At 44.9% G+C, this 25,416-nt stretch overlaps 1 protein-coding gene across 1 annotated transcript in view; it reads right to left on the bottom strand.

The window, feature by feature from the left end:
* MRPL3 (mitochondrial ribosomal protein L3) overlaps positions 1 to 22,658 on the bottom strand; it is a 49,433-nt gene extending 26,775 nt beyond the window's left edge. The window contains exons 1-4 of the mRNA XM_072153479.1: positions 22,417 to 22,658; positions 20,205 to 20,401; positions 11,801 to 11,892; positions 5,658 to 5,756 (exon numbers count right to left, since the gene is read on the bottom strand). Of these exons, the coding sequence (XP_072009580.1) occupies positions 5,658 to 5,756; positions 11,801 to 11,892; positions 20,205 to 20,401; positions 22,417 to 22,493 (465 nt within the window). The 5' untranslated portion in view covers positions 22,494 to 22,658. The remainder of the gene's footprint in view (positions 1 to 5,657; positions 5,757 to 11,800; positions 11,893 to 20,204; positions 20,402 to 22,416) is intronic.
* Positions 22,659 to 25,416: the final 2,758 nt, after the last annotated feature.

The raw sequence follows: 25,416 nt of genomic DNA, 5'->3' as shown, positions 1-25,416 counted from the left end.
CAAGTGGATTACGAGAATTGGTGCTCAGGTCCTAAAGGTGCAGCTGTGTCCAGAAGGCGACTGTATAGATGCCAACTATTTTTTGCTGTGTGCTAGTCGTTCTTTCAAGGGCTAGCACATGTCGCTGGTTGTCACAGCCCCGTCTGAGAGTAGTCTGCCCAAGACACAAATTCTGACCAGGTCCTATTCAGTCTTTTCTCCCATTATCAGCACATACGGTCCACTCACATACCAACAATGGTAGAAAATACTGCCCATAGACTGACTGACAAAGCCTGCAAGCATTGGATTTTGGGCCTATTGTTTGCAGCCATAAATAACACCACAATCAAGTGCAGGAAGACATGATCCTCCTGTTAATTTATGTTTAATGCAGATGCTGCTGACAAAGTTATAATGCAGAAAACAATGCATGACAATATACTTTATATACACACACTATAACATGTCCATATAAACCATACACTACCTACAACTGATATCTATTCGCACTTAAGGATCCTGCAGCTGGATATTGAGCCTCCACTGGAATAGGAAGAAGAATCCTATTCTCCTGGAAAGCAATTTAGAGGGCTGTCTGTAGTGTCACACTTCGCTAATCCCATTTATTAGGACAGGTCACATAAAATAAATCCTTTTATTCACACCAGATCCTTTTATTAAACACAAGATGCTGTAGAAGGAAGAATAAAACAGAAACTCCACAGTGACCTATAAAAGGCAAAAACATTGGAAACACCAGAACTCATGCTGGATAATGAGTTATTACCAAGAACTCAGAAGGGGTTATCACCTGTAAGCAGGTTACGTCTGCTAACCAAATGGCTTTTCACAATGACAATGTGCCGCAGGGACCAATACAAAGGTAAAGAGGAGACATGTTGACCTGGAAACTGTAAACCATTAGCACCCGAGGGTGTCAGGAGACAAAATCCATTATTTAGTATATGGTCGCTGTAGCACATTACAGCAAATTAAAAGGGGTATTCCCACGAAAAACAACATTTTTACATATACTCAGCATAACAAAATATCACATTCTCTAATTCACTGTTATTAACAAAAATACAGCATTTCACGGATATAATTCCAACCTGTTTCTATCAGTCCTGCTGTACACAATTTTGGCTGCCCCAGGATCCGACCGTAATTTTGTGGCTTAGGGTCGGACAGGGCAGATTCTTCTAATGAAAAAATCTTCTCCTTTCTGCTCCCTTCAGTCTCTCTCTAGATTGACCCCTCCCTGCTGCATTCCAAGACGAGCTCTCACCTCACACAAACACATACTTCCTGCCGGCAAGCAGCAGTGTGAGGAGACTAAATCTTCAAGCTACAGACAAGATGAGATCTTTGTAGCAGGGGAAGGAGTTTTAGCAGTGCTGACTGCGTTATAGCCAAGATGTAGCAGTGATGAGCGTGTCATTGTGTTTTATATCCACCTCATGGATCTCATCATTTGTCATTTCTGATATGTCTCATCTCTCTTTTTCCATGTGTCAGATACTCGAAGAATGTTCAGAAATGAAATCAAAGTGTAGATAAACCCAAGACACTGATAATCTAATAACATTGTCATAAATTAAAAGGGGTCAAAATTAGCTTTACTATGTAAACATCACTAGGGGGTTAAATTTTGGAGAATTTGCGGTCATGGGCAAATCCCTTTAAGGTAGAATCCACTAGCAGCTTTTTACATACAAAGAAGTTTCTGAAATTGTTGCCTCTGCTTAGTTTATGTATTCTAGTCTTAAAATTCCACATAATCTTGCATTTGTTAACTTAACCTTTAAAACATTTTTCTTTTAGATGATTATAGTAAACTTTATAAATTGTTATTTAGCAGCTGCTTTGTCTGCTCATTCTCCTCTAGTGAGCAGTGTGAAAGCTTTCCGAGGTCCATCAACTTCAGACAGATAAGATAAGAAGAAATCAATAACTTTTTCCATGATTAGAGCAAATTTACCTTGAGGATTTAGCTCTTTGATGAAATTAGACTATCCAGTGATTGTCTGTAAAGAGCTACATTAATTACACATATTATCAGCTTCGTTTAAAGAGGACCTGTCTCCGCCAGCCGATGGCGTCCTCACTCCCTTCTAGTCCCCCCTCCCTCCTGCCCCCAAGTTCTAGTCCCCCCTCCCTCCTGTCCCCCAAGTTCCAGTCCCCCCTTCCTTGCTGTCCCCCAAGTTCCAGTCCCCCCTTCCTTGCTGTCCCCCAAGTTCCAGTCCCCCCTTCCTTGCTGTCCCCCAAGTTCCAGCCCCCCCTCCCTTGCTGTCCCCCAAGTTCCAGCCCCCCCTCCCTCTGCTGTCCCCCAAGTTCTAGTCCCCCCTCCCTCTGCTGTCCCCCAAGTTCTAGTCCCCCCTCCCTCTGCTGTCCCCCAAGTTCTAGTCCCCCCTCCCTCTGCTGTCCCCCAAGTTCTAGTCCCCCCTCCCTCTGCTGTCCCCCAAGTTCTAGTCCCCCCTCCCTCTGCTGTCCCCCAAGTTCTAGTCCCCCCTCCCTCTGCTGTCCCCCAAGTTCTAGTCCCCCCTCCCTCTGCTGTCCCCCAAGTTCTAGTCCCCCCTCCCTCTGCTGTCCCCCAAGTTCTAGTCCCCCCTCCCTCTGCTGTCCCCCAAGTTCTAGTCCCCCCTCCCTCTGCTGTCCCCCAAGTTCTAGTCCCCCCTCCCTCTGCTGTCCCCCAAGTTCTAGTCCCCCCTCCCTCTGCTGTCCCCCAAGTTCTAGTCCCCCCTCCCTCTGCTGTCCCCCAAGTTCTAGTCCCCCCTCCCTCTGCTGTCCCCCAAGTTCTAGTCCCCCCTCCCTCTGCTGTCCCCCAAGTTCTAGTCCCCCCTCCCTCTGCTGTCCCCCAAGTTCTAGTCCCCCCTCCCTCTGCTGTCCCCCAAGTTCTAGTCCCCCCTCCCTCTGCTGTCCCCCAAGTTCTAGTCCCCCCTCCCTCTGCTGTCCCCCAAGTTCTAGTCCCCCCTCCCTCTGCTGTCCCCCAAGTTCTAGTCCCCCCTCCCTCTGCTGTCCCCCAAGTTCTAGTCCCCCCTCCCTCTGCTGTCCCCCAAGTTCTAGTCCCCCCTCCCTCTGCTGTCCCCCAAGTTCTAGTCCCCCCTCCCTCTGCTGTCCCCCAAGTTCTAGTCCCCCCTCCCTCTGCTGTCCCCCAAGTTCTAGTCCCCCCTCCCTCTGCTGTCCCCCAAGTTCTAGTCCCCCCTCCCTCTGCTGTCCCCCAAGTTCTAGTCCCCCCTCCCTCTGCTGTCCCCCAAGTTCTAGTCCCCCCTCCCTCTGCTGTCCCCCAAGTTCTAGTCCCCCCTCCCTCTGCTGTCCCCCAAGTTCTAGTCCCCCCTCCCTCTGCTGTCCCCCAAGTTCTAGTCCCCCCTCCCTCTGCTGTCCCCCAAGTTCTAGTCCCCCCTCCCTCTGCTGTCCCCCAAGTTCTAGTCCCCCCTCCCTCTGCTGTCCCCCAAGTTCTAGTCCCCCCTCCCTCTGCTGTCCCCCAAGTTCTAGTCCCCCCTCCCTCTGCTGTCCCCCAAGTTCTAGTCCCCCCTCCCTCTGCTGTCCCCCAAGTTCTAGTCCCCCCTCCCTCTGCTGTCCCCCAAGTTCTAGTCCCCCCTCCCTCTGCTGTCCCCCAAGTTCTAGTCCCCCCTCCCTCTGCTGTCCCCCAAGTTCTAGTCCCCCCTCCCTCTGCTGTCCCCCAAGTTCTAGTCCCCCCTCCCTCTGCTGTCCCCCAAGTTCTAGTCCCCCCTCCCTCTGCTGTCCCCCAAGTTCTAGTCCCCCCTCCCTCTGCTGTCCCCCAAGTTCTAGTCCCCCCTCCCTCTGCTGTCCCCCAAGTTCTAGTCCCCCCTCCCTCTGCTGTCCCCCAAGTTCTAGTCCCCCCTCCCTCTGCTGTCCCCCAAGTTCTAGTCCCCCCTCCCTCTGCTGTCCCCCAAGTTCTAGTCCCCCCTCCCTCTGCTGTCCCCCAAGTTCTAGTCCCCCCTCCCTCTGCTGTCCCCCAAGTTCTAGTCCCCCCTCCCTCTGCTGTCCCCCAAGTTCTAGTCCCCCCTCCCTCTGCTGTCCCCCAAGTTCTAGTCCCCCCTCCCTCTGCTGTCCCCCAAGTTCTAGTCCCCCCTCCCTCTGCTGTCCCCCAAGTTCTAGTCCCCCCTCCCTCTGCTGTCCCCCAAGTTCTAGTCCCCCCTCCCTCTGCTGTCCCCCAAGTTCTAGTCCCCCCTCCCTCTGCTGTCCCCCAAGTTCTAGTCCCCCCTCCCTCTGCTGTCCCCCAAGTTCTAGTCCCCCCTCCCTCTGCTGTCCCCCAAGTTCTAGTCCCCCCTCCCTCTGCTGTCCCCCAAGTTCTAGTCCCCCCTCCCTCTGCTGTCCCCCAAGTTCTAGTCCCCCCTCCCTCTGCTGTCCCCCAAGTTCTAGTCCCCCCTCCCTCTGCTGTCCCCCAAGTTCTAGTCCCCCCTCCCTCTGCTGTCCCCCAAGTTCTAGTCCCCCCTCCCTCTGCTGTCCCCCAAGTTCTAGTCCCCCCTCCCTCTGCTGTCCCCCAAGTTCTAGTCCCCCCTCCCTCTGCTGTCCCCCAAGTTCTAGTCCCCCCTCCCTCTGCTGTCCCCCAAGTTCTAGTCCCCCCTCCCTCTGCTGTCCCCCAAGTTCTAGTCCCCCCTCCCTCTGCTGTCCCCCAAGTTCTAGTCCCCCCTCCCTCTGCTGTCCCCCAAGTTCTAGTCCCCCCCTCCCTCTGCTGTCCCCCAAGTTCTAGTCCCCCCTCCCTCTGCTGTCCCCCAAGTTCTAGTCCCCCCTCCCTCTGCTGTCCCCCAAGTTCTAGTCCCCCCTCCCTCTGCTGTCCCCCAAGTTCTAGTCCCCCCTCCCTCTGCTGTCCCCCAAGTTCTAGTCCCCCCTCCCTCTGCTGTCCCCCAAGTTCTAGTCCCCCCTCCCTCTGCTGTCCCCCAAGTTCTAGTCCCCCCTCCCTCTGCTGTCCCCCAAGTTCTAGTCCCCCCCTCCCTCTGCTGTCCCCCAAGTTTTAGTCCCCCCCTCCCTCTGCTGTCCCCCAGTTTTAGTCCCCCCCTCCCTCTGCTGTCCCCCAGTTTTAGTCCCCCCCCTCCCTCTGCTGTCCCCCAGTTTTAGTCCCCCCCCTCCCTCTGCTGTCCCCCAGTTTTAGTCCCCCCCCTCCCTCTGCTGTCCCCCAGTTTTAGTCCCCCCTCCCTCTGCTGTCCCCCAGTTTTAGTCCCCCCCTCCCTCTGCTGTCCCCCAGTTTTAGTCCCCCCCTCCCTCTGCTGTCCCCCAGTTTTAGTCCCCCCCTCCCTCTGCTGTCCCCCAGTTTTAGTCCCCCCCTCCCTCTGCTGTCCCCCAGTTCTAGTTCCACCCTCCTGACGCCCCTAGTTCTAGCCCTGCTGCCGCACTGCGGCCCTGGGCCACGTGTTGTGCACCCCTGCTCTAAAACATGAACTACCATCAGAATATTAGATATTTTGGCACAAGTGGTTTCTGCAAAAAGAAAATCATATTACAGTAATGATTATTATTTTGTTTGGAAATGAACCCTAGGGGATATGATCACAACAAGGTTGTGAATCTCCTGCTGGAGCACCACAGCAGATGTCACTGTTCCATAGATACACTGTGCACTGCATCTTTACTCACTGTCATGCTTATCACACTAAGACTACTAGTCATAGAAAACATTAGTAATTTACATTGATGAATTACAATATACTTACATAGAAAGAGGACACATTTTTTCCTCCTATAGTAAGAACGGCACTTTTTCCATCACTCGCCTCTTTTGAAGTAAACTTTATCACATGACAGTCTTGGACCTATAAGGAAGGAGGAAATATGGAGCTTTAATAAGTTAAAATACCCTTCAAATGAAAATTAAGTTAACAGAAGGCTTATAGGATTAGACTGTTCATGGAGTCATATCCATAGGCTTCTGTAGTGGAATCCTCCTTGCAAATATCTTAGTGCTGTATTAATCTATTCTTCTAGGTTATAGAACCCTATGGTATAGAGCTGTCAATGGTACACAAAGCTATCCACACCCGGTTTCCTCAATACAGAGGGGAAAATAAGTATTTGATACACTGCTGATTTTACAAGATTCCCCACCCACAAAGAATGGAGAGGTCTGTAATTTTTATTGTCGGTACACCGCAACTGTGAGAGACAGGATTATGTTGTATGAAATAAGTATTTGATACAATAGAAAAAACTGAACATATCCTGCATTTCTTGGCAAAGCTTCCACACACTGCAGGGTTTTTGGCTCAGTTCTCCATACAGATATTCAGCAAAATTGACTTTCAACATCTTCCAAAGATTCAGGTATGAGAAAGGCTAGACCACTCCCGGACCTTAGAATGCTTCATACAGAGGCACTCCTTAGTTGCCGGGGTCATTGTCATACTGGAAGACCTAAGCATGTCCCATTTTCAGTGCTCCTACTGAGGAAAGGAGGTTGTTGGCAAAAATCTCATGATACATGGCCCTGTTTGTCCTCCCTATAAAACACTGCAGTCATCATGCCCCCTCTACTGAAAAGCACTCCCAAAAGTATGAGGTTTTCCCCCATGCTTCATGTTTTGGATGATCTTCTCTAAGGCTGTACTCATCCTTCTTGCTTCAAACACATCAAGTTGAATGGATACCAAAAGGTTCTATTTTGGACTCATATTCTCCCATTACTCCTCTGGATCAACCAGATGGTCATTGGCGAGCTACAAATGAGCCTGAAGATGCACTGGTTTGAGCAAGGAGACCTTGTGGCACCTGCTGCATTTTAATCCATGATGGGGCAAGTGTGTTACTAATGGTAATCTTTCAGACTGTGTTCCCAATTGGCTTTAGGTCATTTACCAGGTCCTCCTGTGTAGTTCTGGACTTATTCACAAAGTTTCTCAGTATCACCCTTACACCACAAGGACAGATCTTGAATAAAGCCCTAGATGGAGGAAAATTGTCATCTTAGTTTTCTTTCATTTTCTAATAATTTTTTGTCTGATCACCAAGCTGCTTGCCTATTGTCCGGTAGGCCAAGCAAGTCTTGTGGTGGTCTACAGTTTTGCTCCGTTTGTCTTCAGACACCTCTTAGGTCATGGCTATAGTCGAGAGGTTAACTGATTAAGTGTGTGGACAGGAAACAAGTTCACACAAATGCAATTATTATAGGTAATGAGTGCAGAGTAGGGGAGCTTCTTAAAAGAAAACCAAAAATTGTAAGGGTGCGTTCACACGTTGCAGTTAAAACTGCATCACAATCAGCTTTGAGGTGGTTTTAGGTGCAGTTTTGTCAATTGAACAGGTGAAAGACATGAATTGAACGGGAGAATTTGATTTTGATGGGGAAACCTGCTCCACAAATGTCATTCTCCCGTTCAGTTCATGTCTTTCACCTGTTCAATTGACAAAACTGCACCTAAAACCACCTCAAAGCTGATTGTGATGCAGTTTTAACTGCAACGTGTGAACGCACCCTAAGAGCCAGAATTCTTGCTGGTTGGTAGGTGATAAAATAATTTAAAGGAAACCTGTCACCAGCTGTATGGCTCTTAAACCCACAAACATACCTAATAGAGGCTGTTACGTGTTATTTTGGCATGTCCTTATAACGGTCAAAAGATGCCTTTATCCTCAATAATAAAGTTATATGCACAACGAGGTACCGGTCAGGGAGGTGGAGTTTAGGGTACCACAGTTAAGCACTCACCAACCCTCCAGGCCCCCTTGTTATGTAAACCAGCCTCCTTACCTCAGTTGACCTGATACCTTCCCTGCCTCCTGGATTGCCGCCACTCGTTTGAAACCTTGCAATGTTTCCAATAAGAGCACATGGTCATAAGTATTCAGATTCTTTGTTGTGACACTCATAACTAACTCACATGTTGTTCATATCCTTCTGATCCTCCTCGAGATTGGACTTGATTACCGTATTTTCCGGGCCATTAGGCGCACCGGAATATAAAATAGCCCTACCCCTGATGAAGCCAGCTTGCTGGTGAAACATGCCGGGGGGCTTTTGTGTAACTTATTTTTAATCAGCAGTACAGATAGGCTCTGGGTCAAATCTACAGCATACAATCAGTTAGCATGTACCTCTCAGATACAGATAGTTTGACTAGCAGTACGTCATCTACTCACTGACTCCTGCTGTGTAGGGCTCTGGTCATTGTATATGACCAACCCATATACACTTACAGGGGGACAGTAGCAATTGGTCCATCTACTCCTATACATGGATATCAGTGAGATGTCCATCTCAATCTATACAGTATTTTCCCTGTGAGGATTGAGGTCAGGTGCATACCTAGTTACCACACTGGAGACCAAGCTACCTAATAGCAACCCCTTATGCTGGAAATCCAGCGGAGTCTCACACTCTGCCCATACGCTATAACTGTGCCTAGAAGACCTCAGTCTACATGCATGATACCAATGCGATACTTTAATAGGGAGTGAATACCCCTCGTTGACCCATTGAGCCCACTCTACTGTGCTTTTAAATTCCACTCTCTAAAGCAATTTGTAGCAATGGTTCTACACACATTTTTTCTCCTTTTTAATTTGACGTTTAATAAAAGTGACGTTTTACAACAAGACACACATTTCTTTGTCCGGATATGGGTATTTTCTCTGCCAATGGCAGCTTTATGTCATAATTCCATATATAAGGCGCATCAGACTATAAGGCGCAGGGTCCGGGGGCGTGGCGGAGGTCCGGGGGCGGAGCGGATACCCGACGAGAACAGAAGCATTGAGACCCGAAGACGAGACCCGACGAAACGCGGCGACGCGGGGAAGGTGAGCGGGGAAGGTGGAGGAGGGCAGCGGACCATACTTACATAGGTCCCCGCTACCGGAGACAGCAGATCTCCAGCCGGAACTGCAGACCGACGCGGCAGAAGTTGTTCGTGCCGCGTGGTCTGCGGTTCCCGCTGGAGATCTGTCGTCTCCGGTAGCGGGGACCTATGTCCGCTGTCCTCCTATAGGGCGCACGGGACTATAAGGCGCACTTTGGATTTCCAAGGAGATCCAAGGCTTTTATGTGCGCCATATAGTCCGGAAAATACGGTAGGAATGACACACAACTATCTATATAAGATCTCACAGCGCATGTCAGAGAACATGAGAATTATGAGGTCTAAAGGAACTGCCCAAGGTGGTCAGGGACAAAATTGTGGCAAGGTACAGATCTGGCTAAAGTTAAAAAAAGAACTTCTGCAAAACTAAAGGTTCCTAAAAGCACATTGGCCTACATAATCCTTAAATGGAAGAAGTTTGGGACAATCACAATTCTACCTCGACCTGGCCATCCAACCAAACAAAGCAATCATAGGATAAGAGCTTTGGAGAGAGAGAGGTAAAGAAGAACCCCTGCATACAGTTCACTGACTATAAGAAATAAGATTCTCTGACGAAGATTGAACTTTTGGTGTTAATTCAATCCTGCCAAATACAATCCTGACAGTGAAACATGGTAGTGGCAGCAACACGCTTTGGGGGAATTTTTCATCTGCAGGGTCCGGACGACTGATTGCAAGAAAAGATGAATGCATCAAGAACAGAGATATGCAGGATGAAAACCTCTTCCAGAGTTCTCTGGACCTCAGACCGAGCCGAAGCACACAACTAAAATAACAAAGCAGTCGCTTCAGAACAACTCTGTGACCTTTCTTGACTGGTCCAGCCAGAGCCCTGACTTTAACCCAATTGAGTATCTCTGGAGAGACTTGAAAATGGCTTCCACCAACATTCACCATCCAACTGGAAGAACTGGAGAGGATTTGCTAGGAAAGATGGCAGAGGATTCCGAATCCAGGGGTGAAAAACTCGTTGCATCATTCCCAAGAAGACTCATGGCTGTACTAGGTCAAAAGGTGCTTCTACTCAATACAGAGCAAAGGGTCTGAATACTTAACTTTTTCTTGTTTAATAAATTAACAAATATCTACATTTGTTTGTTTTCTCTCAAGATTGGGTGCAAAGTGTACATTAGTAAGCTAGAAAAAAAGAACTTTTTTGAGCTTACCAATAGGCTGCAATGAAACAAAAAGTGAAAAATTTAAAAGGGGTGTGAATACTTTCTGTACCCTGTATGTTTGTTGGGTTTTTGTTAGTGCTTTAAAAAGAACCTGCTACCCGGTTGTATAGAACCAAAGTTCTGAAGTAGTTTCTGAAGTAACACTACCTCTACAAACACTAAACTGATCTCATATTTCATACCTGACCCGAGGGGGCTAGTAAGTTTAGTGGGGTGGCTGGTTCTCTTAAAGCCTATATGAAATGTATAGCATCCTGGAAATAATAGGACCTGATTTAGGGCACCGTGTATGACAAAACAGCTGCATGGAGAAAAGCTGCAGATATGGTAATTTTCAGGCACTTTCTATCCATTATCTGAAAGATCCCAGCACAAAAAGCCACAGATTCGGTTTCCCCGAGGCTTATTTCATACCATGAGAATCGCACAGGTAGGTGGCACTGTTGCTTTAAAGTATACTCTTGTACATAATTTCCTTTTGGATTTAACCAAATGTGACAAAGCACGATTACAGATACAGTATCTCTGAATTAAAACAAGAATAAAATATGAAGCTGGGTAACAATAGAAGATTTCACACTTCCATTTCCCAGAACCCGTGTGCAGTAGCATTCACTGAGAACTTGCCAGACAAAATGTGCCTGCCAATCATTTACAGCAGGAGACATCTCAGCAGAGGATGGAAAGAGGTTTTTTTTTTCCTCGTTTTTTTTTCCACAGTAAACAAAAAGTGTCACTTTTGATCAGTGTTGACTTCTAGAAAACTTAGTTTCGTTGTTTTTATGCTGTGATGAATGAATCACTTTTCCCTTCAACCATATCCACGGCAGTCACTGCTGTCAACACGAAAAATTGCTGGGGAACTACCGTGCAAGCACGAGATCTGTCGCTCCGTTTTAAGGATCCCACAGGAGGATTCCCGACATATCCATACAATGGATAACTACAACGTGTCCCACTATATGCTTATAAAGTGGGATATGAGCTCAAGTCCATATCATCCTCTCTGATTGTGGGGGGAGGAGTCAAATGGTGACTGGCTGCAGTAAATGCCAGGTGTCTCCCAACTGACACAACTGTCTATATTTGGACAGTTACATCACCAGGGAAACACCCACAGTGTCTGCTGAGCGTATACGGCTTACTTCAAGCAGGATGATAGAAAAAAAGCCTGCTACATTGTTTCCTGCTGGATGTGACATTTTCTGGCAAAAATGAAGCCTCTGTCTGCCACTTAAGCATAAACATCAAACATTTTCCAAGTGTACGAGATAAACATGGCCAAAACCTTACAATGTCTATTTTCTTGCATTCTCTTAAAGGACATTACCACCAAGATGAAGGATTGTAAACCAAGTGCCCTTACATACTGGTGTGTGCCCCCTCTGGCAGGATTTGCTCTTTTTTAAGCTTCTTATGCTCTGTTTTTTAAGCAAAAAAGGCTTAAAAAATTATTCAAATAAGCCTGAAGGGCTCCAGGCTCCATTAACACATATACTGTAGAGCCTGGAGCCCCTCAGGAGCATTTGCATAATTTTAAAAGTCTTTTTTTGTAAAAATCATCCTGGTTGTAGATGTCCTTTAAGGACATATCATCCACTATTTAGCCTGAACAGACAGGTATAAAGGGTTTCTACAGGCCTAAAAAACAAGGCAACTTTATTACACAAACTGCCGATCCTTAATCATTTTAGTAAATGCGAGCTGCGATACCAGAGATCAGCAATGGACAGATGTGCCACTGTTTCCAGAAGAAAGCAGACATGTTTGTCTAGGCCTATTAACATGGCACAGAAAAAGAGAAAATGGCTTATATGAACTTACTTGCAACATGGTAACTGCATGCTTTTCCCCAGATTTGGTCCATAATGGCATCATTCCTAGTTTCACTGCTATAATACCAACCCTGTGGGAGCCTGTAATATAAGGTGCAGTTTTATTAGGACGCACAAATCAGAAATCACACAATAAATCAAATGAAAGGAGGTGTAGAAAATAAAGATCATTTGACTCTCCCAGTAACATTTCCAAAATGACAAACTTAAAAGGGGTATTGTCAGATGAACCATTTAAGCTAGAACGCACATCATTAGGGGGAACTCAATTTCCAGTAACAGAAGGTCTGCATTTGGCCTCTGTAGAGCAGTTTGAAAAGTGTCAATGGCAATAGAGAGAGCCAGGGGTCAGTGAATGAGGCACGTCCTCTAAATAGGAGACAGAAAAGACACTCCAGAATAAGGCAATATTAGGAAACATTAAGATCAAAGCGATTCTTTCCCTTTTTAGCAAATATTCCAGCAAGGCAAGTATTTATTTGTAGTTTTACATTTGGTATGACCTTATATTGTGTGACAACAAGCAATTCTCCACTCCTGAAGTTCATGACATTGTCATTATTTTAGAAGGATCAGTGGTCCATTGAAAGAGCATAGAACCCGTCCTATTCTTTTCACATTTGCGTATCACTAACATCGAAAAAAAAAAATATGGGTCTTCCAAAAAATTACGTGCAATTAGTTTTGTCACCGATGACGTCTAACAAAAACAAAACGGATCCACGAGTGGACATCAGGTGCTTAAATAACACTGGGTAATAAATGCAATTGAAGATATGGCAGAATAAGAAATTGATGAGGAATGAGCACATGAGAAAACCGTTAAAGGGGTTTTCCCACAAACACAAGTTTCTTATATGTACTCAGGATAACAAAACAGCACAATCACTAATTCCCTGTTATAACCAAAAATGCAGCATTACCCATATATAAGTCCAACCTGTCTCCATCACTCATGGTGTAAAGAATTTAAATTGCCTCCAGACACGACCCTGTAACTTCAGTTCATGTCTTTCACCTGTTCAATTGACAAAACTGCACCGAAAACCACCTCAAAGCTGATTGCGATGCAGTTTTAACTGCAACATGTGAACACACCCTCAACAATCTATCGCATCATCAAGGAATTCAAGGAGAGAGCTTCCATTGTTGCCAAAAAGGCTCCAGGGCGACCGTCTCTTAAAATATAAAAGTTAATCCCGTCGTTCAATCCCATAATGGAAAATAGCGACACCTTTTTCGCAACACCAAACGACACCTTTTCACTCATTTTGCAACATACAGTACAGAGCAAAATTTTGAATACACCTCATTGAAAGAGTTTTCAGTATTTTCCCTGACTATAAAAATTGTAGATTCACACTGAAGGCAACAAAACTATGAATTAACACATATGGAATTATATACTTAACAAAAAAAAAGTGTGAAACAACTGAAGAACCTAGAATATTAGACATATTTTCAAAGTAGCCACCTTTAACTTTGATTACTGCTTTGTACACCCTTGGCATTCTCTTGATGAGCTTCAAGAGGTAGTCACCTGAAATGTTCTCCCAACAGTCTTGAAGGAGTTCCCAGAGTTTCTTAGCACTTGTTGGTCCTTTTGTCTTCACTCTGCGGTACAGCTAACCCCAAACCATCTGAATTGGGTTCAGGGCCGGTGACTGTGGAGGCTAGGTCTTCTGGCATAACACCCCATCATTCTCCTTCTTAGTCAAATAGCCCTTACACACCCTGGAGCTGTGTTTGGGGACATTGTCCTGTTGAAAAATAAATGATGGTCCAACTAAAGGCAAGCCGCATGGAATAGCATGCCGCTGCAAGATGCTGTGGTAACCATGCTGGTTCAGTATACCTTCAATTTTGTATTGATCCCCAACAGTGTCGCTAGCAAAGCACCCCCAACACCATCACACCTCCTCCTCCATGATTCACAGTGGGAACCAGGCATGTAGAGATCATTCGCTCACCTTTTCTGCATCGCACAAGGACATGCTGGTTTCAGCCCACCCGGGGCTGGTGCGTCACGGCTTTCAGCATGCCCTGGACTATAACATACAAAGCTTCTGTTGATCCTACTTCATTTCCAATGTCTAATTAGTTTGTTTTTTACAGAGACGGTAGAATTTTCCTGATGCGGACTCGTCGACACTACTACTAAGGATGGGTAAAAAAAGCCTGTTCTCTGTGTGTCCCTTAATCTTCTTCCAAGAATCCCCTACCCTAAGTCTCTCAATTTTTCCAAATTTTCATTTTTTCCTTATTTTTTATTTTTTCCTTTTGTCTACCTTAATTCTCCATTAATTTTCATTCTTTATCAATATCCCTTTTCCCTTCATGTTCATTATGCCTCAAAACCCGATTTATACCCTTAGCTGACAGCCATCATCGATGCCCAACATTCATCATTTTTTCTTTTTATTTTTACACAATGCCCCAATATGATTTACAACCCGGTACCTTCTCCCACTTTGTATTATACCCCTCTTTGCGTTCCATACCTGGAACGCGGATACCGCAATTCCGGATACCTCTGAGACTACTGCGCATGTCCGCGCTTGTGTTCCAGCAAATGGAACGCCTCTATGACAACTTCCGGTCCTATACCGGAAGTTGCCGGCACGATACCGGAAGTACACTCCCATAATGACGGCTTGGACTTTAAATAGCCGCCGCCAATAGGAGGAGACCAGCGCCACACTCCACTAAGCGGCACAGACCGCCATCCCTCCAGGGCAGCGCTAACATTGCTATATGCAAACCTTCCTTCATCTATACCATTTTTACAGACTGGTAAGCTGACCTCTATTCTTTGCATGTATTTCCCACAGGTGTTTCTTCACTTTAAGATTGGACCAGATATACCTTTCATGGACCTATGAAGACTAGTGTATCTATAGCCATTACTTGTCTTTAACATTACTTGTTACTTCATGACAACTGCAAACGTTGTACTTAAATACCTATTTTGGATCTTGCTGACACAATCAGATGTCAGTATCGCAATATATTTGTGACTCTTTGTATATATGTAAATAGCATTTTTGATGTTTATATAACACTTCTGATCCACTTATTTTTTGTACTATACTCCACAGAGCTTGATAAAGGTCTATTGTTGACCGAAACGTCACATATAATAGTTTGTATCAATAAAAAATTCCCTGCAACCTATACAGTGTGACTGGAGTCCAAGATTTTCTTGCACTATATGGGATTGGGACCCTCTCCGGAGCACCTGCATCACATTAAAGTGTGCAGCTTAAATCCAATTTTTAACTGGACTAGCCTTTGACGGCTTGCAGCGTGTCCGGGGCTTGTGTCTGGTAGCCAGTTTCTCTCCAAGTACAGTTGAAAAACCCATCAAGCGCTACAAAGACTTTCAAAGTTTTCCCACTTTTGTGGACTAACCTTCATTTCTTAAAGGAAACCTACCATTTCAAATGGTAGGTGTAAGCACTTTAACACTTTTAAACTTTATAGCAGAAACTGCTTCGGCGCTGCGTGCGCACGATCGTGCGTGCGCCTACATAGGAAATGCCGCAGGCGTTGCGCGCGCGCAGCGCCGAAGCAGCTTCTGCTATACAGTTTAAAAAGTGTTAAAACCGCGATACTAAGCACTGGCACCAGCTCACCCATTTGAAATGGTAGGTTTCCTTTAAAGTAATGAGGGCCAATCGATTTTCTTTACTCAGCTGCTTTTTTCTAGTGATAATACAAATTCTAAAGGTCTATTCAGTAGGACTATCCGCTGTGTATCCACCTGACTTCTGCACAACACAACTGATGGTCCCAACCCCATTTATAGCGCAATAAATCCTTTGAATGATAAGGCGTGTTCAAATTTTTTGTCTGTACTGTATAAAAACTTTTAGTGATCAAAAGGTCCTCAGAATGGTAGCAATGAAAATGTCAACTCATTTTGGAAAAAATTTTTTTTAATGTATTAACCCCATAGCGCAATAAGACGTACCCTTACGTCTTACTGCGCATGGGGAAGTATGAAGAGGGCTCACAGGCTGAGCCCTCTTCATACTCACCGGGCATTAGCTTCATAATGCAGCAAACGCCCGTCGCTAACATCCGCGATCGGTGCTTGCACCGATCGCGGGTGTTAACCCTTTGATTGCCGCCGGCAAAGCTGCCGGCGGCATTAAAGAGCCGGCGGCGCATGGGCGCGGCCATCTTGGCTCCGATCGTCACTCCCCGTGACGTCACCGGGGAGCGGCGATCTGTTGCCATGACGAGGCTGTCATGATCGAGGCTATTACAATGTGCGATCTGCACATTATAATAGATGGTATGCAAAATTCCCATATACTGCCATACTGTAGTATGGCAGTATATGGTAGGATCAATCAGACAACCTAGGGTTAAAGTAACCTAGGGAGTCTGTAAAATAGTAAAAAAAATAAATAAAAAAAAAAGTAAAAAAAAAATTATATTAAAAAAACATAAAAATTCAAATCACCCCCCTTTCCCTAGAACTGATATAAATATAAATAAACAGTAAAAATCATAAACACAATAGGTATCGCCGTGTCCGAAAATGCCCGATCTATCAAAATATAATTTTTCACTGCGTTAAACCTCGTAGCGGAAAATAGCGCCCGAAGTCGCAAATGGCATTTTTTTGCCATTTTGAAAAATAGAAAAAATTCTATAAAAAGTAATCAAAATGTCGAACAGTCCTAAAAATAGAAGCATTGAAAACGTCATCAGAAGTCGCAAAAAATTACACCACCCACAGCTCCATACACTAAAGTATGAAAAAGTTATTAGCGCAAGAACACGGCAAAATGAAGAATTTTTTTTCTGTACAGGAGGTTTTAATTTTTGTAAATGTATGAAAACATTATAAAACCTATACAAATTTGGTATCCCCGTGATCGTATTGACCCAATGAATGAAATAGACATGTCATTTGGGGTGCAAAGTGAAAGCTGTAAAAACCAAGCCCACAAGAAATGGCGCAAATGTGTTTTTTCATCATTTTCACTGCATTTAGAATTTTTTTCCCGCTTCCCAGTACACGGCATGGAATATTTAATACCATCACTACAAAGTGCAATTTGTTACGCAGAGAATAAGCTATCACACAGCTCTGTACATGGAAAAATAAAAAAGTTATAGATTTTTGAAGGTGGGGAGTTAAAAATAAAAACGCAAAAACGAAAAAGGGCCTGGTCCTTAAGGGGTTAAAACACAAAACTAAATCAAAATTTTCGTCATTTTTGGGCTTGGATTTTACGCCATTCACTGTCTGCCCCAAAAGACAGGTCTTCTATATTCTTTGTGTTTTAATACATTTTAAAAAATGAAAACATTCTGCACAACAAAAACATTATTTATTTTGCCATCTTCTGGCATTAACTTTTTCATACTTCTGTGTACAGAACTGTGTGACATGTAATTATTTGCGATTATATTATTGCTTCATTTTGAACACTGTACGGCCTTTTGATCACTTTATTACATATTTTAACTGCATTTAAAAAACATGTGGCTTGTCTGTGTTACTCACTCCTCAGCTCTCAACAGCTCCACCTCCTGCTCCTTCTCAGAGGTCACAGCCTGGTCAGCGTGACATCAGTGGGGGAGGGACGAGCTGTACAGGAGCACAAAGATGGAGGCAGCCTGCAGCCCAGACAAATCACATGTTGTTGTTTTTTGAAATGCATCCAAACCAAAGCCCAGCCCCTGGGACTACCCCAGAATTTTGTCAGGATGCAATAGAAAGTTATAACACACAATTATATTGTAATGCAAATGCTTAGAAAAGGCAGAGAGGCAGTTTTGCATTGCAGGTGTCATGGGCTTTTACAATCTGTCTTTAGTGAAAATGAGGTCCCTGGTGACAGGTTCCCTTTAAAGAAGAGCAGAAAATCTCTATAGCTTCAGAGTGTGTCCAAGGTTGAAGGGTCTGGATTTGCCTTATAAAATTTTTGGCACAAGCATGATAAATAATGTGCTACTAAGCCATCATAGCAGAGGCAGGAACCCTGATTGGCCCTTGTCATATTTTGTTTGCCTTCCATTCTATCTACCATTAGACTTAACAGTTATGGGTACATTGAGACGACCAGAAAGGAGAGGTGGGAGTGCTCCTCCACCTCCTCCATCCATAGGCAAACAAATGGCTGCCACTTGTTCACAGTGCGGTCACAAACCATGTGCTCACCACACTGTGATCAGGAGTCATAGACTTCTATTGTGGCCACAATCTTGGTGTCTGCATGTACCCTTAAACTACTCCAGATTTATCATCAAGCATCAGACACAGAGATATATCTGTCGCAGCAGAAGACTGTCCAGTTCCTATAGTCTTAAGTGTGACACATAAATCACCACCAACCACCACCAGCCCCCCAATGTAGTATACAGCCAGGCAGCCCCCCCCCAATGTAGTATACAGCCAGGCAGCCCCCCCCCCCCAATGTAGTATACAGCCAGGCAGCCCCCCCCCCAATGTAGTATACAGCCATGCAGCCCCCCCCCCCCAATGTAGTATACAGCCAGGCAGCCCCCCCCCCCCCAATGTAGTATACAGCCAGGCAGCCCCCCCCCCCCAATGTAGTATACAGCCAGGCAGCCCCCCCCCCAATGTAGTATACAGCCAGGCAGCCCCCCCCCCCAATGTAGTATACAGCCAGGCAGCCCCCCCCCCCCCAATGTAGTATACAGCCAGGCAGCCCCCCCCCCAATGTAGTATACAGCCAGGCAGCCCCCCCCCCCCCAATGTAGTATACAGCCAGACAGCCCCCCCCCCCAATGTAGTATACAGCCAGACAGCCCCCCCCCCCCAATGTAGTATACAGCCAGACAGCCCCCCCCCCCAATGTAGTATACAGCCAGACAGCCCCCCCCCCAATGTAGTATACAGCCAGGCAGCCCCCCCCCCCCAATGTAGTATACAGCCAGGAAGCCCCCCCCCCCCAATGTAGTATACAGCCAGGCAGCCCCCCCCCCCCAATGTAGTATACAGCCAGGCAGCCCCCCCCCCAATGTAGTATACAGCCAGGCAGCCCCCCCCAAAATGTAGTATACAGCCAGGCACCCCCCCCCCCACAATGTAGTATACAGCCAGGCAGCTCCCCCCCACAATGTAGTATACAGCCAGGCAGCCCCCCCCCCCCAATGTAGTATACAGGCAGGCAGTCCCCTCAATGTAGTATACAGGCAGGCAGTCCCCCCAATGTAGTATACAGGCAGCCCCCTGCCAAAAAAAATAGCGGGGTCGGCGCGGGTCCCGGCGGCTCCTCTTCATTCATGCGATCTGCGGCGGTCGCACACTATGATGCGGCGGTGTCGCCGCATGGATGCGACTCTGCCGGCGAGAGAGCAGAGAAGAAAGAAGAAGAGCCGCCGGGACCCGCGCCGAAGATTGGGAGCCGAGCGCTGAACATCGGGACCCGCCCCAACGATCCGGACACCGGAGGGTGAGTATTAAGTTTTTTTATTTTTTACTTGACTCGTGTATAAGCCGAGGGGAGTTTTTTCAGCACATTTTTTGTGGTGAAAAACTCGGCTTATACACGAGTATATACGGTATACAGCTCTGTCTCTTTCAAGAAAATAGGTTTAAATGGCAACACCGGATGTTACAATTTTTACACACATTTTTTATATATTTATTCTCAAGGTGCCAACACGCCTAATGCCCAGTCAAACTAATCATTAAAGGGGTTTTCCCATCTGGGCATTTACATTTAATTGAATTCATTTGCCATATGTAAACATTTCTTCAATTGGATGTTATTAAAAAGAATGTTCCTGTGTGAAGACAATTTCTCATAAATTTAGTTATTCTGTCCCTTAGAAACAAGATAGTTTCCTCGGATATGAACCGCCTAACATTTTGCTAGTGGTGGCCAGACATGTGCTATTGAGCTCTACCTGACCACCTGGATTCAGCAATCATTACCACAGGACGGCTGTGGGACATGCAGTAACTCCCAGACATTTCATGTACAAAAACCTTTTGTTTCTTTGTGCAATCCCTCAGACAGAGGTGGCCGTATCCGTGGAAGCCATCTCGTTTCTAAGGGACAACATTTATGAGAAATTATCTTCAAACAGGAACATTTTTTTAAAATAACATCCAATTGAAGAAATGTTTACATTTGGCAAATGAATACAATTAAATGTAAATGCCCAGGTGGGAATACCCCTTTAATATATTGATGCCACAGATGTCCCATTTAGCCTGCAGTAATGTGACATGGCCACTACACAAGGCAGGGATGGCTGCTATTGGTGGCATCTAAAAAGCTACTGAGTGTGCAGGGACCAGGTGTTGGCCTCTCACTGATCAGATATTGATGGACTTTCCTGATCAAAAGCCATATAAAATAAATTTGGATTATATATTGCATGGATATACATTAACAAACCTGGTTTCCAGGGATGTAGAGGCCATGGCTCATCCTTCAGAGGACAAAGCTTGCTTGCCGTCATATCTTTGTATTCCTGACCACTCAGCTGCTGCATATATTCTTTGTTTTGTTCAGAGAGATGTTCATCCCACCAAGTGCTCGGGTTAGTGCTGTTGCTGTTGAATCTCACTAGTAAGAGACTGGCAGCCCAGCGGCTAAAAAAAAAAAAAGGTGAAAATAAAAATAATCCAACTTTAAATATAAAAATATTTTGGAACAATTTATAAAGGCTGATACTTCCTACAACTGGTGCTACTTGACAGTTTGATAAAATTCCAACCTACAGTGGGTACGAAAAGCATTCAGACCCCTTTAAATTTTTCACTCGTTTCATCGCAGCCAATTGGTAAAATCAAAAAAGTTCTTTTTTGTTGCTCATTAATGTACAGTCTGTACCCAGAGCTGGGTACTTAGGGTCATTGTCTTGTTGGAAGGTCAACCTTTGGCCCAAGAAGAGACATCCAGGTATACAGCAACATAAAAGGTCAACGCGTTTCGAGCAGTTCACCCATTCTTATTCATGACTTGAGAACCTTTGGCCCAGCCTGAGGCCCAGAGCACTCTTAAGGAGGTTTTCTCCTTACAGGATATCTCTGTACTTGGCGGCATCTTATCTTTTCTTGCAAACCAGTCATCCGGTCCTTGCAGCTGAAAAACACCCCCATAGCATGATGCTGCCACCACCATGTTTCACTGTTGGGAATGTATTTGGTAGGTGACGAGCAGTGTCTGATTTTCTCCACACATACTACAGGCAGTCCCCGGGTTACATACAAGATAGGGTCTGTAGGTTTGTTCTTAAGTTGAATTTGTATGCAAGTCGGAACTGTATATTTTATCATTGTAGTCCCAGTCAGAACTTTTTTGGTCTCTGTGACAATTGGATTTTAAAAATGTTGGGTTGTCATAAGAACCAGGATTAACACGAAAGCTTCATTACAGACACATTTGATAACTCTTATAGCTGATCATTGTAGCCTAGGACTAAAGTACAATAAATTACCAATATTCAGAGGTCCGTTTGTAACTAGGGGTTGTATGTAAGTCGAGTGTTCTTAAGTAGGGGACCGCCTGTACTTACAAATACCACCAAAAAGTACAATCTTCATCTCATCAGAACGGAGAATTTTATTTCTCATAGTCTGAGAGTCCTTTATGTGTTTTTTTTTTGTTTTTTTTTGCAATACGTATGCAGCTTTCATATGAGTTGCATTGAGAAGAGGCTTCCATCGGCACACTCTGCCATAAAGCCCTGACTGTTGGAGGACTGCAGTGATAGGTGACTTTGTGAAACTTTCTCCCATCTCCCTACTGCATCTCTGGAGCTCGACCACAGTGATCTTGGTGTTTTTTTACGTCTCACATAGGCTCTTCTACCACAATAGCTTAGCTTGGCTGACTAGCCAGGTCAAGGAAGAGTTGTGGCCAAACTTCTTCCATTAAGGATTATGGAGGGCGCTGTGCTCTTAGGAATCTTGGGGGATATTTATCATATGCTGGCGCTCGTGCGCCAGCGTATGATAGCCCCGCCGCTACAAATTCGAGCTGCCAGCAGCGCAGCGTTTATCCTACACCAGGCAGGGCCTGGCGTAGAAATAAAACGCAGCCGGCGACTTTTCACGTATGAAAAGTCGCCGGCAGCAGCGAGTGCGCGGGGACGGGGACAGTAACGCCCCACGCCAGCCCACTCCCGTCCGGCCGCGCCCTCCGCTCAGCCGCCCCCCCCCCCTTCACACCCCACTGGCGTGAAGGTGGCGAATTACGGAAAATAATTACAAAAGCTACCAATAAGCTAGCATTTGCGATTATTTCAGGGCCTCTGCGCCACTGGCGGTGCGCAGAAGTCCTGATAAATATCCCCCCTTGAGTGCTGCAGAAATACTTTCGTTACCTTGGTCAGATCTGTGCCTTACCACAATTCTGTCTCTGAGCTCCTTGGGCAGTTTCCTACAGTGCGCACGGGGCTGGCGCGCGGCAAAGTGCTGCATATCTATGTTCACGGGCTGACACCAATGACAGTGTCCTGGTATCATCAGCTATGCTGTTAAGGGTGATATCTAATAAGGAGGTACGGTGACCCTCTATAAGAGACATGCAGAGCATCCCACTGCTGCACTCACCAATGTCAGTCACTTAGGACTACAGTATGTCACTTATGGCTTTCACTTACCATTCTTTGATAGCACAGCTCGGGCCCACGACCTTACATCGTGCGGGCAACTGCCTCCAGCCCAGCACCGCAGCCATTGCCACTCACAGCTTTACCACCGATAACGGGCAATGAATATATCCAAGTGTTATAGCAATGCTGTCCTCTGCGGAGGCATGAGAATGTCACCACGCTGTTCCTGTCCGTCACTCTGTACCTCCGGCCGGCAACAAGACGCTCAGGGAGAAAGGTTCCGGCTGCACTGTGTGCGCTCCTGCCTACATATGCCGAGGCTTGTGCTTGAAAGAAACATATGACTGAATGATGGATTATGTAGTAATGTAATCACCAACCTTCCTTTCGTACTGTAACTACCCAGCTTTACTGGAGTACTGTAACTACCCAGCTTTCCTGTAGTGCTGTAATCACTCAGCTTTCCTGTAGTACTGTAACCACCCAACTTTCCCGTAGTACTGTAATCATCCAGGTTTCCTGTAGAAGCCACCCAGCTTTCCTGTAGTACTGTAACCACCCAGCTTTCCTATGATGATCCAGCTTTCCTGATGTAATCACGCAGTACAACAGTATGACATTGTAACAGATCTTCGAAAATTAAACAGGTTTTATGAAGACCTGAAGCTGTCATAGGGAGCAACAAAGCTTTTGACTGCCTGTAAAGTCTTTGCCAAGGGCTAGAAGCCGGTATGTGTTTGCTACAATATGCAGCACCCAGCTTTTATGTAGAAGGCTCAGCCTTTGAGCCCTTTTCATACTCTAGTAACCAATGTTTGATGTACTGGTATGTCAGCCTTTTTTCACTCATTTTTCGCTCCCCACAGTCAAAAATCTATAACCTTTCATTTTTCAGTGTACAGAGCTCCTTGAGGGCTTATTTTCTGCGTAACAAAGTGAATTTGGTGAAAAAACACAATTGTATAACTTTCTTGTGGGCTCAGTTTTTACTACTTCAAATTTGCGTATACTTTATTCTTTAGTTCGGTACAATCACTGTGATACCAAATTTATATAGGCCCTATTGTGTTTTAATACATTTTCACAAATTGAAACAATGTGTATGAAAAAAAAATGGTTTTGGAGTCTTCTGACCCTAGTAACTCTTTCATACTTTGGTGTACGGAGCTGTCTAAGGTGCCATTTTTTGTGAGATGACCTGACATTTTCATTGTTACCATTTTTAGGACTAAGCAACCTTCTGATAACTTTTTAGACATTTTTTATGTTATGTAAAATGGTGTAAAAGTTGTGTTTTGGGCATATTAACATGTTTGTGATTTTTACAGTTTATTTACTTTTATATCATTTACTCACATAACAAGTGGTAAATATCTATATCAAAGTATCAAAGGTTAAATCTAACCTATGTCAATATCAAACAAGGTATGATTAGAAACTCAAAATTATCCTCACAAATATACAATTATACATTACACAAGAAAAGAGGAGGAATAAAGTCCAGAATGCAGTGTGTTTAAGAAATGAATGAACTTTATTAATTACAATACATGCTAAAAACATATCCATCATAAAAAGGGGATGGCTACAGGAGAGACAGAAGTTAACATGAACCAGGAAACATAGTATACAAAAAGTCAGTAGTTTACAATGAAGGGCATTATGGTGTAAGCCATGTAATATGTTACAACATTATATGTAGTGATTGGAGAAGACCACAGCACCGGAAGGGTAAAGTTCCAACGATTTCTTTATTTACAATTCATCCAGGTAAAAAAAGTTGCGACGTTTCGATTCACATTGAATCTTTATCAAGCATAACAAACATGGTCAAGACAAACATATATATAGTAAAAACATATGTGACATCATTTCCCCCAGTGACGTAATGAGCGATCAAAAACATGAAATTTCATTAAAAAGGTGATGTTAGAAATCTCCCATAATTAATACAGGTTATATATGTGAGTTTCAAGTGAAATTTTTATATTATACTTCACAATACCAGACATTATATGCATATACAAATACTCCACATGTGAACTTCATTATCGGACACCACCCCTCATTTTCGAGCCAGCTATCTTCAGTGCGCATGCGTAGTTGGCATGGTTGCCATAGCAGTCTAGTTCGTCATGTGATCTATTCAAGTTGGACGTCATCATCCTTTCCGATCATGTGATCTCCTCCGGGATTCCGAGACCAGAAGGCAGACGAGGATTCTAGGTAAGTATAATGAACGAACTATATAGCATAGATACGATTTGAGGGATTAGTCTGCATAGGTGGGTACATTTAAATAAATTACAGCACAGGCCCAGGTCTATCCATAAGTCCATAGGGTACCTTTAAATCTCACAGAAGAATATTTCCCTAATTATGGACCAGCCAAATGTAGGTAATAAAACGAAATATCTAAATGGATCCCCACAGAAAAACAAAAAAAACTTATGTTATTAAAGAGATAGTTCTAGGTTTTTCAGTAAAAGTACTGGATTTTTATATCCTTAATTCGGAGGTACAATCGTTCATCATATCCAGACGTACTTATATGGTATAGGCCACCTAAAGAGACTATAGTTCGTGCCACAAGTAGCTAGTCAGGTTACACACTGATGTAAATCACACCATCGTGTCCCAACGTTAACTCCTGAACGGCACTCAATGCAAGCTCATAGGACTGAACGTGTAGGGCATACACGGGGACAGGTTTCGACCACTTCCACGTGGATTCGATACCCCGGTATTCTACCCACGTATTTGTCCAAGTATTATTGGCCAATTATTAGTGTGTCCTCCTCCGTGAACATTTATAATTACCAGACATACACCTCCAAGCTATAGAAAAAATGGTAAAAGAAAAAAAGGGTATATATAGGGGTATCCAAGAAGATATAATATAATCATACCTGACGAATGCAGCGGCTCCAAGTAGGGATGGATGTCCGAAAGTGAAAACAGATAAGTGTACACGTACAAAAAATCAGAGCAACATGCTCATAGAGGTATATCTGTGAAAAAGACAAACATCAACAAATAAATATACTA

The sequence above is a fragment of the Engystomops pustulosus genome, chromosome 5 (genome assembly GCF_040894005.1).
Source record: "Engystomops pustulosus chromosome 5, aEngPut4.maternal, whole genome shotgun sequence".
NCBI classification, from domain to species: Eukaryota; Metazoa; Chordata; class Amphibia; order Anura; family Leptodactylidae; genus Engystomops; species Engystomops pustulosus.
The sequence above is the reverse complement of the archived record's forward strand: the minus strand, read 5'-3'. Positions and strand labels throughout refer to the sequence as shown.